A 16,836-nucleotide genomic window follows, 5' to 3' on the forward strand; every position below is an offset into this window, starting at 1 on the left:
CAATGAAGTTACTGTGAAAAGCCCCTCGTCGCCACATTCCGGCGCCAATTGAAGAGCTGCCGAGAAGTCTGGGGGTTGGTTTATATGCCTGTATTTTAATGATGTTTTATGGCCTTTGAAGTGACAAGCTATGTTATGTTTGGAGAAGTTAGAACACACACAAAAGTAGAGAAAAACTGCGCTGTTGCCTCGAAACAGAAGTCCCAAAGTGACGGGGAGAAACAAGAAAGTAGTTTTAGTTGAAACGAAAGAGAAAAAGCTGGAAAATCTCAGAAAAGAGCTAATGTTTCGAGTCCGATGACTCTTTGTCAAAGTTTGCTTCTTTTCTCTCCCTACAGATGCTGCCAGACCTGCTGAGATTTTCCAGCATTTTCTCTTTCGTTTCAGAGTACAGCATCCGCAGTAATTTACTTTTATTTTAGTAGTTTTAGTTGAGTTGGAAGCAGGTGCCAGAAGGAGCTGACTGCAGGAAGTAGATTTCCCAAAAGAACATGAGCAAGTTCCAGAAATGGGACAAAGAGAATGGCCCAAGATGACATTTAAATCAAGGAACAAAGACAGGAATCTGAACAAGGTCCCTGTTCAGTGAAATTGAAGGAGCCTTGGAAAAATTAAAGAGAGAAAACTGCGGGGAGCAGAATCAAGAAAAAGTGGGCTTGCAGGAAGCCAGAAGAATCTGAGGAGACAACCAAAGGTCGGTGACACGTTACTATGGGAGAGTGAAGCAGCAGAATTCTGTTGGCACAGCTGAGTACCTTAGAGTGTGCATGGAAGGTGAAGCTTGAACGGACGGGAAACGATTCTGGCATATGGCCTGATAAATATGTTTATTTATTAGTGAGGTAAATGCGGCCCGTTGCTGATGGGGGAGGGGACAATTGCTTCCTGGTTTGACGTCGTCATGAAATGCAACTTTGGCCTTCTTGCAATATTTTCCCCTCCTGTCACTCAATCCACCAGACTGACGAGGAGTGGAAAATCACAGTCACTGTGATTCAGTAATGAGGTGAGCTCACAGACAAAATTGTAGAAGTGCATATTCCATTACCTCGTGACCAAATCATACAGCTCTGGTAACGTTTTCTCCACAACAAATTTCTGTGTCTTGAAATGGTTCTTTTTGTCATACAAGTAGAGAGGATGAAACCACTCAAAGAGGGAATGATACACTCCATAAGTTAAATTCCTGTTGCAACAGAAGAACATGTTTGATATGTTAAATTTCAAAATGGACCGTTCACTTTCACAACATTCAGATATTAGAACTAAAACACCAAACGGCGCAAGATTAAAGTGAAATAACTATTGTAGGTATAAATAACCTCAGGTGCAAAATTCTTATTCTTTTTACCAGATAGGTAAGTGTGGTAGTCACCACTAACTGTATTAGATGTATATTAGATGCAGTACGATAAGACTCCTGTTTTAGAGGTACATAAGTAAATCCCTGCCTGCTGGCTCCGCCCAGTAGGCGGCGTATAAATGGGTGTGCTCGCCGGGGCTGCTCCCATTCTGGTAGCAGCTACAGGAGGCCACACATCTTTGCTCAATAAAGCCTCGATTATTCACTATTCTCGTCTTTGTAATAATTGATAGTGCATCAGTAAGACACTTCATGAAGAAAAGCTGGAGGTCACAGAGCATTTGAGAATACACAAGATTGCAACAAGTAAAGGTGCAAAACAACAAAAGATGCAGCAATGAGGGAATGAATGCCTCAAATGCACTGGCCGAGACTTTATTGAGGAAGGAGGTAAACATTGAGAAGGATAGGTGAATGGGCTTTTTATGGGACTTGCCACTATTCATCTGTAGCAGTGCATTTCAATGGCTCACCAAATAATCCTCATTCGTTGAGAATAGAAACCTCAGCTAAACGTTAGCAGTTTCTCTTAACACAGCCTTCTCCTTTTTCCCATAACTAAATGATAAGCATTTGTTTTGGCATACATTTGCCATCTGAAGTTTCAAAAGCTGAAAAACAGAAATGCTACAACTTTTGGCAATCTTCATCAGGAAGTGTCACCTCAATTCCCAACATCACTATGGGATATTCCTGTTGAATTTAGAAAATGTCACAGAAAATAAAATAATGCTTAGATGACATTGCTTTAACTTTATTTAACATTTCTGTAAATACAAGAGATAAAAACAAAATCACATCATCACAAAACTTGCTTTAGGACAGTTGAACAGTTGGCGGGATTCCCTACACAGGGAAGTCTATGTAAATTGGGAATTATTCCCAATGCGTTTCCGGTTCGGAATTAAACTATTGTGAAGGCATTATCGAACAAATCCTGACTTGACTCATAATGGTACATTTTGGTACCACTCTGCCTGTATTCTGTGGGCTTAACATGGGTTTAGTTGTCAATATGCATCATGTGATTGTAAATACATTGCAATTTCCCCAAATACATAGAATCAAATACAAACCGTTTTCGAACAGCGGTTCCCAGGTCACCCACCAAATCTCGATGAGGACCCGTGTCAACAGAGTTCCAGTTCCATGACACAGGTGATCCCCAGTTTGTGAATCCTTCATGGTGTTTGGCTGTCAGAACCACATACCTGAAATCACAAACCACAAGAAAGCCGTTTGAGAATCAATACCACTGTCCCCAACACTTCTGGATATTCTAGATCATTTCAAAGAAAGGTCAGCTCTAGAAGAAGCAAAAGATTCAAACAAAAACTACTGCATTTGCTCTTCCATCGAGATTTTCTGAATTGGCTTTTGGCAAGTATTGTAAAGCTTTTCTTCTTACCAATAAGCCTCCTTGTGACAATAATAAAGATTATTATAATATATTTTCTCAGTGCGCACAAGTGACTTTAAAAACATAGAAAATAGAAGCTTGAAGCAGGAGCAGGTCAAGCCTGCTCAAACATTCAATATGATCATGGCAAATCCTCTATATCAACGACATGCTCCCGTACTCTCCTCATACCCCATGACACCTTTCTCTATTTCCTACTTAAACAAATTCAGATATTGGCCTCCACAGCCTTCTCTGTAAGAGAATTCCACAGGTTTACCACCTCGGAGTGAAAACGTTTTTCCTCAACTCAGTCTTAAATGACCTACCCCATATCCTGAGACGGTGACCCCTTGTTCTAACCAGATGAAACATCATCCGTCTGGTCCCGTCAGAATGTGATACCTTTTAATGAGATCCCCTCTCATTCTTTTAAACTCCCTAGTTGGCCTAATCTCTGATCATACCCGGTCATCCCAGAAATCAGTCTGGTAAAACTAAGCTGTGTTCCCGCTTTAAAAAAATTCATGGGATGTGGGTGTCATGCCGTTTGCTGGGCATTTATTACCCATCCCTCATTGCCTTTGAACCGAGTGGCTTGCTGGGCCATTTTGTACTCCTCAATGTGCTGGGGCTGTACAAGAAGCCTCAGAATTCTCTTGGAGATGACAACCAATGCATTCACCATTTCCCTGGCCACCTCATTTAGTCCCCTGGGATGTAGATTACCCTGGGGATTTAGCGGCTTGCAATCCCATTCATTTCTTCAGCATTTATTTTGTAATACTAGTTTTCTTCAATTCCTCCTTCTCTAGACCCTTGGTTCCCAGCATTTCTGTTGGTAATTGTTTTTCTTTTTACACACTTATAAAATATTTTACAGCCCCGCTTTTATGTTCCTTGCAAGTTTACTCTCATACTCTCTGTTTTCGCCCTTAAATCTCTCGGTCACCCATGATTACTACAGCACCCTTGTTAATTTCCTGTTTAAATGCCCTACCTTTGGAAGCCTGTAGACAACTCCCACTAACTCTTTCCACCCCTTGTTGCTCCTTAGCTCCACCCAGACTGATTCTACATCGAGATTTTCTGAGCCAATATCCTCTCTCCCTATTGCCTGGAGTTCATCCTTAACTAATAAAGCCATCCCACCTCCTTGCCCTTTTTTTGCTGCCCTTCCAAAATATCAAATACCCCAGTTCCCAGCCGTGGTCATCTTGCAGCCATATTCTCGTAATCGCAATCATATTAGTGGTCCCTTTGTTCAAAAAGGGGAGCAGAGACAACCCCGGCAACTATAGACCGGTGAGCCTCACGTCTGTAGTGGGTAAAGTCTTGGAGGGCATTATAAGAGACAAGATTTATAATCATCTAGATAGGAATAATATGATCAGGGATAGTCAGCATGGCTTTGTGAAGGGTAGGTCATGCCTCACAAACCTTATCGAGTTCTTTGAGAAGGTGACTGAACAGGTAGACGAGGGTAGAGCAGTTGATGTGGTGTATATGGATTTCAGCAAAGCGTTTGATAAGGTTCCCCACGGTAGGCTATTGCAGAAAATACGGAGGCTGGGGATTGAGGGTGATTTAGAGATGTGGATCAGAAATTGGCTAGCTGAAAGAAGACAGAGGGTGGTGGTTGATGGGAAATGTTCAGAATGGAGTTCTGTCACAAGTGGAGTACCACAAGGATCTGTTCTGGGGCCGTTGCTGTTTGTCATTTTTATCAATGACCTAGAGGAAGGCGCAGAAGGGTGGGTGAGTAAATTTGCAGACGATACTAAAGTCGGTGGTGTTGTCGATAGTGAGGAAGGAAGTAGCAGGTTACAGAGGGATATAGATAAGCTGCAGTGCTGGGCTGAGAGGTGGCAAATGGAGTTTAATGTAGAGAAGTGTGAGGTGATTCACTTTGGAAGGAAAAACAGGAATGTGGAATATTTGGCTAATGGAAAAGTTCTTGAAAGTGTGGATGAGCAGAGGGATCTAGGTGTCCATGTACATAGATCCCTGAAAGTTGCCACCCAGGTTGATAGGGTGGTGAAGAAGGCCTATGGAGTGTTGGCCTTTATTGGTAGAGGGATTGAGTTCCGGAGTCAGGAGGTCATGTTGCAGCTGTACAGAACTCTGGTACGGCCGCATTTGGAGTATTGCGTACAGTTCTGGTCACCGCATTATAGGAAGGACGTGGAGGCTTTGGAGCGGGTGCAGAGGAGATTTACCAGGATGTTGCCTGGTATGGAGGGAAAATCTTATGAGGAAAGGCTGATGGACTTGAGGTTGTTTTCGTTAGAGAGAAGAAGGTTAAGAGGAGACTTAATAGAGGCATACAAAATGATCAGAGGGTTAGATAGGGTGGACAGTGAGAGCCTTCTCCCGCGGATGGAAATGGCTAGCACGAGGGGACATAGCCTTAAACTGAGGGGTAATAGATATAGGACAGAGGTCAGGGGTAGGTTCTTTACGCAAAGAGTAGTGAGGCCGTGGAATGCCCTACCTGCTACAGTAGTGAACTCGCCAACATTAAGGGCATTTAAAAGTTTATTGGATAAACATATGGATGATAATGGTATAGTGTAGGTTAGATGGCTTTTGTTTCGGTGCAACATCGTGGGCCGAAGGGCCTGTACTGCGCTGTATTGTTCTATGTTCTATGTTCTATATCATCGCCGTTTACATCTGTTAATTTGTCTATCTTATTGTAAATGCTCCTTGCATTCAGATACAGTGCATTTAGACTTGTCTTTTTAACATTTTCACACATTTTGTTTGTACCCTATTTGCTGCAAGCCCTCGTTTCCGTGGCTTTTCAGTTTTGCTTTCTACTTTTCTGTCTTTCATTTCTATCTGTTTCCTTCTCTTAATCTCCCCACTCAGGTTCCCATCCCCCTACCACCCTAGTTTAAACCCTTTCCTCAGAGTATCAGCAAATACACCTGCGAGGATATTGGTCCCAGTCGGCTAGGGTGCAACCCACCCAGCTTGTACAAGTCCCACCTTCCCCAGAATCGGTTCCAATGCCTCAGGAATGCAAATCGCTCCCTCTTACATCATCTCTCCAGCCATGCATTTAACTGGTCTACTTTCCTATCCCTGTTCTCACTAGCACGTGGCACTGGGAGTAATCCTGAGATTACGACCTTTGAAATCCTGCTTTTAATTTACTTCCTAGCTTCACAAACCTGGTCCCTTTTTACCTGTGATGTTGGTACCGATATGGACAACGACCTCTAGCTGTTCACTCTCCTCCTTTGGAACGTCCTGTAGTCACTCAGTGACATCCTTGACCCTGGCACCAATGAAGCAACATACCATCCTGCTGTCACACCTGCGGCCGCAGAAACGTATCTGTGCCCTTTACGATCACTATTGCCCTCCCACTCCTTTTTGTCATAGGATTTACAGTGCAGAAGGAGGCCATTCGGCCCATCGAGTCTGCACCGGCTCTTGGAAAGAGCACCATACCCAAGGTCAACACCTCCACTTTATCCCCATAACCCAATAACCCCACCCAACACTAAGGGCAATTTTGGACACTAGGGGCAATTTATCATGGCCAATCCACCTAATCTGCACGTCTTTGGACTGTGGGAGGAAACCGGAGCACCCGGAGGAAACCCACGCACACACGGGGAGGATGTGCAGACTCTGCACAGACAGTGACTCAAGCCGGAATCGAACCTGGGACCCTGGAGCTGTGAAGCAATTGTGCTATCCACAATCCCACCCCTATGCAGCTGAGCGAATTGTGATGTCACGGACTTGACTCTTGCTGCATTCCCCTGAGAAACCCTCTCCCCCAGCAGTGAAAGGGACATGGACCTAGGGGACTCCTGCACGACCTGACTCATGATTTTGGCATGTCCAGTGGTCACCCATTTTCTTGCTGCTTGTGCACATTTTACCTACGATGAGAGTACTTCACTGTATGTGCTACCCACAAATACCCACAATCCAGCAGCAGTTCCAACTCCAAAATGCAGATTTCAATTAGCTGCAATTGGAGACAATTCCAGGACACGTGGTGGTTAGCCTGGACACTTGAAGTGTCCCTAACATCCCACATCATACAGGAGGAGCATTCCACGTGGCCAAGCTGCTCTGCAGTGCATTATCCTTACATTACACCCTTTACATTTACTTCCTCTATTTAGAGAATATTAAGGACAGGAGAAATACTCACCTGGCCCCACTTGCTAAGGGTGCCACACTTCTTTATTCTAACCCTAACTCTTCACCAAACTCCATCGGTCACCAAACTCCAATTTAAGCACTCAAATGTAGTACAAAGCTGCACTCCACCAAGAAACAAAAAGTGGAATACCTCCAAAGCGGTTCTGGTATTATAAATTAGAGTAATGCATTGAAATCCATGGTGGAGTTAGGAGTATTTTCAATGCAGAGCAACAAATCAGCTGGAAGTATATAGCAAACAAACAAATTTTATGTGATTTTTGGATGCATTTTGGTAACTGAATCGAATTTAGAAATAACCATAATAAGGAATATGCAGTCCATCACTGGGGTTATAACAACAGTAAATTCTCACCTCAAAGACTGCAATGCTATTTGCTTATAAGCCACTGCAGTATAAAATCAATCTTGCAGTGACTGCCACAAATAAAATGTTTCTGTCAGAACATTAACATTACATTCAAGCTATCATGGGGAGAAATGAAGAGAGATGATCTTCTACATATCAGTCAGACAGACTTTAGCTCTTACAATAGGTTTTAACAATTTTATTACAAGGGGATTAGAGCATAGGAGTAAACATGTCTCATTGCAATTATATACAGTCTTGGTGATACCACACTGGAGTATTTTGTGTGCAGTTTTCTTCTCCTTACCAAAGGAAAGATATGTTTGCCAAAGAAGGAGTGCAACTTTCACCAAATTAATTCCTGGAATTGAGACATTGTCCTATGAGCAAAGGTTAAATACACTGGGCATTTATTCCCTGGAGTTTGGAAGAATGAGAGGCAAACTCATTCAAAACATACAAATTTCTTACAGGGCTCAACAGGGTAGGAGCAGAAAGAATAGTTCCCGGAGCTGGGGGTTCTAGAACCAGGGCACACTTGTGTCAGAAGAAGAGGTTGTGTCCGAATAAGAGGTCATTTAGCACAGAGACGAGGAGGAATTTCATCACTCCGAGGGTGGTGAATCTTGGCATTCACTGCCCCGGAGGGCTATTGAAGGGGTTGATTGAAGGGGTTAAAATCATTGCAGCACAGAGTCCAACGGAATTACTGGAGCAACAGAAACACAAGGAACTATGGGCAAAGCGGAGTGTTCATATACCAACAGATTCCACAATTAGCTAATAACTGATCAGGAACCCAGTTGTATCCTGTTTATGTCAGTTACCTGCAGAAATACAAGGAACAAGTGACTCCCAGACCTCATAATTAAGTGATAATAGGTCAGGGATTCACTTATTTGCAATTGAGTATCGATTACTTCAGAATGATTGGTATATGCAACGACCTGTAACAGAGCTTAACAGTACAACAAACTCAGTGTTCCTTTGTTCAGGGAGTCCGTGAGCCACATGATGGTGACAAGCTTCCCTGCTGTAGCTTGGATAAATGTCTTAAACGAGAACGCAGTGTGCCGTCTGGCCACTCATGGGGAATGAACTACATAGTAGCTGGATAGCTGTGAAATGCCCCAACAAATGGCGATGAGGATGGGATCAGGCTGGCTGGAAGGGCCGAACTACAATTGGGTGAGCATGGTCTTCTTTGATTATACTCTCGACAGGGTACTGGGTTATAGACCAGCGACTGATTGAAAAGGGTGGATGCAAGCCGAGAGTCGACTAGACAAAGGCAAAATGAGGGAAACAAAGGACATAGTAGCTGGATAGCTGTGATGTTTCCCTCAAGGGGCACACCCCGAGAGTGGCCAGAGAAAGCGGTAGCCATGCCATTAATTGACGATCAGGTGCTTGCCAAAAAGGTGGAACTAGAGTTCACTACAGAAGGGCGAGTTGGAGGGACATAAAATATTTGGGAAAATGCAAAAACATGGTGGTCTCCAACAGACAGCCCTCTGCACAGTAAGTCACTGTGCTGTCGTACAAGCTCAAGATAAGCAAAGGTTATTTAGAAGAATTTGGGGACAGGGCAGCACAGAAGAGCAGTGGTTATCACTGCTGTCTCACGGCACTGAAGACCTGCATTCAATCCTTGCCCCAGATCACTGTCCGTGTGGAGTTTGCACATTCTCCCTGTGACTGTATGGGTCTCACACCACAACCCAAAGATGTGCAGGGTAGGTGGATTGGCCACACTAAATTGCCCGAAAAGTTTTTTTAAAAGGTATATGGGAACAGCTCCCCTAGCTGTGATGCAGGTTACCACAGCTGACGGATTCTTCCCAGAAAAAACTAACACTGATTGAGATTTAGCAGAGTACGAAGAACAAAAGGCGAATTGAAAATAAAAGGGGGGCATCCACCTCCATATAATGGACCCACTACTCCCCCACCCTTAGTATGGATAGCCTCAACAGACAGCAGTGAAAGCACAGCGCAACAGGACCCAGATAAGGGACATTGTAACAGTGCCTTTGACTACTGCAGAGAGACATATTGGGCGGGATTCTCCGCAATCGGCGCACTGTCCGCCAACCAGCGCCAAAAACGGCGTGAATCAGTCCGGCATCGCGCCGCCCCAAAGGTGCGGAATTCTTCGCATCTTGAGGGGCCGAGCCCTCACCTTAAGGGGCTAGGCCCACGCCGGAGTGATTTACGCCCCGCCGGCTGGAAAGGCCTTTGGTGCCCCGCCAGCTGGCGCGGAAATGACTTTGCCGTGTGGCGCATGCGCGGGAGATTCGACGGCCGCTCACGGCATCCCCACGCATGCGCAGTGGAGGGGGTCTCTTTCGCCTCCGCCATAGTGGAGACCATGGCGAAGGCGGAAGGAAAAGAGTGCCCCCACGGCACAGGCCCGCCCGCGGATCGGTGGGCCCCGATCGTGGGCCAGGCCACTGTGGGGCACCCCCCGGGGCCAGATCGCCCCGCGCCCCCCCCAGGACCCCGGAGCCCGCCCGCGCCGCCTTGTCCCGCCGGTAAGAGAGGTGGTTTGATTCTCGCCGGCGGGACAGGCATTCCAGCAGCTGGACTTCGGCCCATCGCGGGCCGGAGAATCGCCGGGGGTAACCCGCCAACCGGCGCGACGTGATTCCCACCCCCGCCGAATATTCGGTGCCGGAGAATTCAGCAACCGGCGGGGCGGGATTCACGCCAGCCCCCGGCGATTCTCCGACCCGGCAGGGGGTTGGAGAATCCCGCCCATTATTATTCGAGTTACTCACTCCGACGAAAAATAGTGAGCACCGATCACGGGCCAGACCCCTTTTGAGGCCCCCCTCCCCCCGGTGCAGGAACCCCCCTCCCCTCCCCCCAGCATTCCCGCGCTGTTCCCGCCGGCAGCGACCAGGTGTGGCCGGCGCCGGCGAGAACCCGTTGTGTTCGGCAGGCCGCTCGGCCCATCCGGGCCGGAGAATCGCCGCTCGCCCGTTGCAAGTGGCGATTCTCCCAGCGCCCCGCCGTGATTCTCGCCGCGCCGGTTGGAGAGGGGGGGGGGGGGGGGGGGGGAGAATCGCGTGCGGGTGGAATTGGGATTGGGATAGTGGTGCTATTCAATAGAATATTTCAATCTGTCATTGCTGCACATTATAGCAAAAGTAATTGAGGAAACCAGGGTAGCCACACGAAAACAGAGCACCAGATTTACACCATTTGAGTTGTACAATTGCCTGAAGGAGTAATTTCCGGAGGGATCAATGTGAGGTACCTCAGAAGTAGGATCTGAGAATATGTGAGAGAATTAAGCAAGCAGCGACACATGATCAGGAAGGAAGTCAGGGACCAATAGGCAATTCAGATTTGGAGCGAGATCAGTAATTTTAAAAGTCAAAAGGTACCCCAAGTCGTCGTGAGTGTAGCCATCTCCAACCGTGGTGGCACAAGTCATACAAAGTAATTATTACAATTCGGTGCCGCTAGCCGAGTTGAATAGTTAGTTATTCCTCTTGGGTAGCCACAGAAGTTGGAAAGGGCTACAATATGGGGCTTATGGGACAGAATATACTTTAACCACTTTAGATTTACAAGAGGTGAGGAGCTTCTGCAGACGCTTAACCAAATTGTCAAAGGGATAATCATGTGAGCTGAGCCGCAGGCAAAGGGAAGAGATTGTGATACTCCGCCCATTAAATCTCGGGAAAGGTTAAGTCCAACATTAAAAACCGACAGTGAGGAACCAGTCACTTTCCTATACCAACCAAACTTCCTCAATATACATCAAGACTGACCGACACTGTGAGGTTCATGCAGACTGAGCAACTTTATAATGGCAGTCCCACAAGAAAATCACGCCATTGGTATTTTTAAAGAAACTTTGAATCATTGCGTGTAGAGTTGGGAGGCTGGGTCTGCTGAACAGGGTCACGACGATACCTGACCCACCAAGGAGGCCTAACATCTGGCAGTACCGGAGGTTGCTGCACAGAATCAGAACATTACATTGTGTGTATGTGGAACCCTTGAGCCCCGAAAGAATTATAGCATTTATATCCTGCCATTGCCGGGATATTTAAAGCTGTACAGGCAGGTGTGAAAGGGAAATAATCTTTGGGGACCTGATCAGCATTAGTAATCATATCTTTTGTCTTCAAGTAATGGATTCTCTAACTGTGGGTGAGTTCCATCTGCTGGGGAAAACCTTGTGTTACTTGTTTGGCACTGGGTGAGACGGCTCATTGTTTACTGATGAAACCCCCAGAAAAGGTAGCTAGGTAAGCTCCTAAAATCGCTCTAAAATGTCATCTCTGAAGAGCACACCCACAAAGGACATATAGAAGTGAACCGAGCCATCTAATCTACCATTAAGGCAATCTGGGATTCATCACTGGTGGGATATCTTTATCCAGTAAGAAGTCTTACAACACCAGGTTAAAGTCCAATAGGTTTGTTTCAAACACTAGCTTTCGGAGCAGTGCTCCTTCCTCAGGTGCTCCGAAAGCTGGTGTTTGAAACAAACCTGTTGGACTTTAACCTCGTGTTGTAAAACTTCTTACTGTGCTCACCCCTGTCCAACACCGGCATCTCCACATCAGGGATATCTTTATGCCAGGATCCGAAGGGAATCGGCTGACCAACTGGTTGGAGATTTTTACAATAGGGATGACCACAGGCACAGGCTTAATGCTTTTATGGGTAACCGTGATGTGTTGTCACCAATGAAGAGCTGCCAAATTCACTCCCCTAATTGCGCCCCAATAAATACTGATGGCGCCTCGCAAACAGGAAACAGGGGGAAAACTGTTAGGAAGACTGACTATTCTCAACACCAACTTGGCCAGTTTGGGTAAAACCAAGGGCCAAAATGGAGGACTGATGGGATTAAAGTCATTCCAGCCAGCAGGAACACACAGAACAATGAACAAGGAGGAATGGTGATAGAACACCAAACTCCATAATTAGCTGATAGTCAGGAACTCCCAGTTGTATCCTGTTCCACAAGGAACAATTGACCCCGACTCCAGAATTAACTGATAACAGGTCAGGGATTCACTGAGTTGGAATTAAGTATTGATTACTTCAGAATGATTTGTATATCTAAATTACCTGTAACTGAGCTTAACAATATCATAGCCCTTGTATTCCTCTGTTTGGGAAACCTGTGAGCCACATGATGGTGACAGGCTTCCTTACTATAGCTTGGATAATGATCTTAAATGAGAATTCAGTGTGTTGTCTGGTCATTCTTGGGGTATGAAATACATGGTAGCTGGATAGCTGCGATGTTCCCTAACAGCTATGGAGGCTCAGTGGTTGAGTATGTTCAAGAGTGAGATCAATAATTGTTCAAAGGACTGAATGGCCTACTCCTGCACCTATTTTTTTTACGTTCTTGTAAAAATAATGGGTACATGCAATGGATTACAAAGAAAAGTACTCTTAACTCCGCAAGGCTGCATGGTGACGCAGTGGTTAGCACTGCTCCCTCACGGCACCGAGGACCCAGGTTCGATCCTGACGCGGCTCACTGTCCGTGTGGTGTTTGCACATTCTCCCCATGTCTGCGTGGGTCTCGCCCCCACAACCCAAAATAATGTGCCTGGTAGGTGGATTGCCTACGCTAAATTGCCCCTTATTGGAAATAAAGAACTGGGTACTCTAATTTATATTTTTGAAAACTCTGCAATAGATTCCGATGCAATAATCTTAGGTTCTAGCAAAGTACTTTCATGTACCTCACACTTCCACCATCGATAAATTATACTCTTGAATCCAATAATGATACTCCTAAAATGTGGTTAGGTTGTTTGGACATGCTAAATGGCCCCTTAGTGCCCAACGATGTGCAGGTTAGGTGGGGTTGCGGGGATAGGGCAGGGGAGAGGGCCTAGCAAGGGTGCTCTTTCAGAGGGTCGGTGCAGACCCGATCGGCCTCCGAGTGCACTTTAGGAGTTCTATGTTAATGAGAACTGACCATAGGGATTGGATGGATTTCAACTCAGATTAAATTTGTTTTGGGACCAGGGATCAGAAGTGCTGACTGATTTCTGCCAGAACAGCTTTTCTCTTTTCAACATTTTCTGCTTACAATTCAAATGTCCAGTTTTTTCTTCTGTCACCACTGTGATCCAAGTCTGAAGAAATAATTCATGGAATGTGCTTCACTATTCACACTGAGGATTACCAGTGAGGGGAAGCTGACAGGAAAGGAGCAAAGATAATCAACCGCAGGGGTAATATCTCCTGGTCTGTGTCAAGTGATCATGTGGATACATTGTGAAGTGTCATGTGATCCGAGCATCACGTGATCAAACCTTAACATACCCCACCAACCAGTTTGGCAGCCGTGTTGAAAGCGGCATTAAAATGTCTATGCGGCTATTAGCCACATCCAGAACAATTAAAACACTGACAGTATGTCGAGCATCACCGTCAATAAAGTGACAAACACTCTTTTTGATTTAAATTTGTGACTAATTTTGATGTCTATCGGCTCTATTTACAACACCGCTCAGTAAATCTTAACTTTGGCCCAGATGTATAACATTTCCCGGGTTTGGGAAGTTGTGCATTTGTACCTGGCTCCGGATCTCCGGAGCACCTCTGCCCACTGATCCGGATCGAAGAACTCTGCGGTAAATTGTGGGGCGAACTCGCTGTAGGTGAACCCCGCTGGGTAGTTCTTTTTCATAAAGTCCACATATTGGAGTTGATGCAAGGCTCTCCAGTTCCACCAGAACCACTCGTTGCCGAAGCTGGGCACGGAAAAGACACCCCAGTGGATGAAAATTCCAAATTTACCCTCGTCGTACCAGGAGGGCAGGGGTCTGCTGTCCAGACTCTTCCAGTCCGGCTGGTAACGGCGATCCGGAGCAACCCCGGGCCATAAAATCCCAGTTACACAAACACAGCTGACAAAACTCCTCCACCCCATGATCGGCAACTTGTGAGAGCTTATGCGGAAACGTCTGCCGGGTTATTACCCTCTAAAGGCCACCCTTGTTCCAGAAAATGTTGCGGTTTTAATGAGTAGAATTTCCGTTGTTTATTTGCAAACTCCGAGTGTAACACCCATCCCCATACTCGCAAGTATTCTGGCGGCGATTGTTATCGTCGTTGAATGTTTGTAACGAATTATGATCGTCAGACGTAAATTAGCCTTAAAGTGGTAATGCCTTCCTCGGCGAGGGGGAATCTCATATTCTCAACATAAATGATATCACTGTTAAGTTACACCCTGCTGATTTCAGCGTGATGTAAATAATTATGTTGTGTGCTTCATACCCCCCCCCCCCCCCATTTTATCAGAAACTTCACCCTGCTCCGGAGACATTTACCCCCTTGTGGTGGTACGTATTAGGGGTAATACGGTACCTGTGAAGCCGAGAGGCTATTGGCTGACAGGTCCTGGGTCCTGGTTGGATCTGCCGCCTTCTGGCTCCGCCCTGAAGGCGGAGTATAAGAGCTCGAGTTCTCCCAGCAGCCGCATTCTGTAACTGAACTGCTGGGGAACAAGTCTTGCTTAATAAAGCCTCGATTGATTTCATCTCTTCTCGACTTGAGTGAGTAAATGTTGCGCTACACCCCTTACTACCGATCATTCTTGCATTTCAGTCCCAGCACTGAGGGCTTTTGACTTGTGATTTCTACTGATGCCATTATGTAAAAAAATACGTTCACAGAAACGGAAAACCAGCGTTGGTCTTCAGCAATGAAGGAACCTTCTGTTTCAGGAATGATGGTTATGATGCAGATTTTTCTTTATGACATTGAGATTTAGAGCAATGTAGATGATTGCAGTTCTCCCGTGAACCATCAACTTATTGTTAGGTGGAGCAGGCTCAGGGGACTGATTGACCTACTCCTGATCCCATATTCTGTTGCACATTAACTCCTCAATGCACAATGACAAAGAAGTGTAACTGCCAACAAAGTCACGATATCTGATTATGATCTCGCATGGTGGCGCAGTGGTAGCACTGCAGTCTCACGGCGCCGAGGTCCCAGGTTCGATCCCGGCTCTGGGTCACTGTCCATGTGGAGTTTGCACATTCTCCCTGTGTTTGCGTGGGTTTCTCCCCCACAACCCAAAGATGTGCAAAGTAGGTGGATTGAACACGCTAAATTGCCCCTTAATTTGAAAAAATGAATTGTGTACTCAAAAATTTTTTTAAAAAATGATTTTGCATGGTGAACACTATACTGTGATACAGATAAATATGTGGGGAAGCTTTTGTGGTAATCAAACAGGGCCTAGTTTTAAGGCGGATTAAATTGGATATCCTAAATTTTAAAATTGGTCATTTTAAAATCCTACAGCAGTCAAATCTCAGGCAGGCTGTTGGAATTCACACACGACCAAAGTAAAATACACAACCAACAGACAAGCTGCCCGTACATTTCTGGACCTGCCCCGTCAATCACCTATCCCCCGTCGCACCCTATTGATATGCACAGGTCTGTTGTCAGTAGCCCAGATTGGGCCAGATTTTCTGCCACCCAGAATTCCTGCCCTTACCTTATATGACAACTGGTTCTGTGCAGCCCACACCACGGAAATCGAACACCTGGTCATCAACTGGACCATTGGGTGCTGAGACCACCTGCTGAGGCATCATTGGCAGAACGTCAGAGGAAATGCCAAAAGGGCGCAAAGGGACGGGGGATAAAAACAGGCACCTAAGGCACGTCAGCAGTGAAGACCCCATGCAGTGGAAATCAAGATGACTGACCAGAGAAGGAAGGAAGGAGGAAACAGCATGTGAGACTCACCTTCATGATGACAGACCAGAGAGACTCAGAGAATCAGGCCGAGAGTTCAACCAAGCCATCTTTGCGAATAATATAACCGAATCTTGGGATCTCTTGCATTTTCTGTGGGTTAATTTAAGGGTTAATACTATTGTTATTTAACAAAGTTTGCTGAATTTATACATGTATTTTGTCGTTTGCTCATCTCTCAGCTAAGGGCACCTGGGTAAAACTTTGATTAATATACTGGTCGAAGTTGATGTGAAGTATCTTGAGGTTTTACAGATACAACATTTTGTGTGTATTTTCTTTGGGAAAAATAATTTCTGAAAAATAAATTACATGGAGAGTACGTTACACTGAAAACATCACTTTACCCTTTTAAGCAATTCTATCCTTTGTCATATTATTTCCCACCATCATTGTAAATATGCAGGGTTCCCGAAACACTGACAACAGGACTTGTAACAAACAGCAGTTTTTTCACTAAGCAGCTACTTCATGATTGTACTCTACCCGTGCTCCCAGGGAGAACTCCTGTACTTGCCCACGTGACCCATTTGTAGCCGCATCATCGTGTGACCACTCAGTTTGCACCTTCCCCGTTTATTTTGGACAACCAGTAGCATGCGATGTAACAGTGTACATGCATGAAAACTGTATGCAGACCATTTCGTAACATGGAATTTAAACAGGCTAACAATACGTAATATTTACATATGGTGAGGCACTGATTAAGCAGTTGCAGCTGGTGCATAGCTCATCACGTCTCCTCCACCACCGTTAGAGGGC

General features: G+C 45.5%; 1 protein-coding gene across 2 annotated transcripts in view; it reads right to left on the bottom strand.

Annotated features, from left to right (window-relative positions):
• The window catches only part of LOC140417710 (tissue alpha-L-fucosidase-like), a 30,539-nt gene extending 16,193 nt beyond the window's left edge, over positions 1 to 14,346 (bottom strand). The window contains exons 1-3 of one of the 2 annotated variants that reach the window (XM_072501227.1): positions 13,872 to 14,346; positions 2,440 to 2,574; positions 1,049 to 1,186 (exon numbers count right to left, since the gene is read on the bottom strand). In XM_072501227.1, coding sequence (XP_072357328.1) covers positions 1,049 to 1,186; positions 2,440 to 2,574; positions 13,872 to 14,227 — 629 coding nt within the window. In that variant the 5' untranslated portion in view covers positions 14,228 to 14,346. The remainder of the gene's footprint in view (positions 1 to 1,048; positions 1,187 to 2,439; positions 2,575 to 13,871) is intronic. The other variant, XM_072501228.1, reaches the window with a different exon arrangement.
• Positions 14,347 to 16,836: the final 2,490 nt, after the last annotated feature.

The sequence above is a fragment of the Scyliorhinus torazame genome, chromosome 1 (assembly GCF_047496885.1).
Source record: "Scyliorhinus torazame isolate Kashiwa2021f chromosome 1, sScyTor2.1, whole genome shotgun sequence".
Taxonomy (NCBI): Eukaryota; Metazoa; Chordata; class Chondrichthyes; order Carcharhiniformes; family Scyliorhinidae; genus Scyliorhinus; species Scyliorhinus torazame.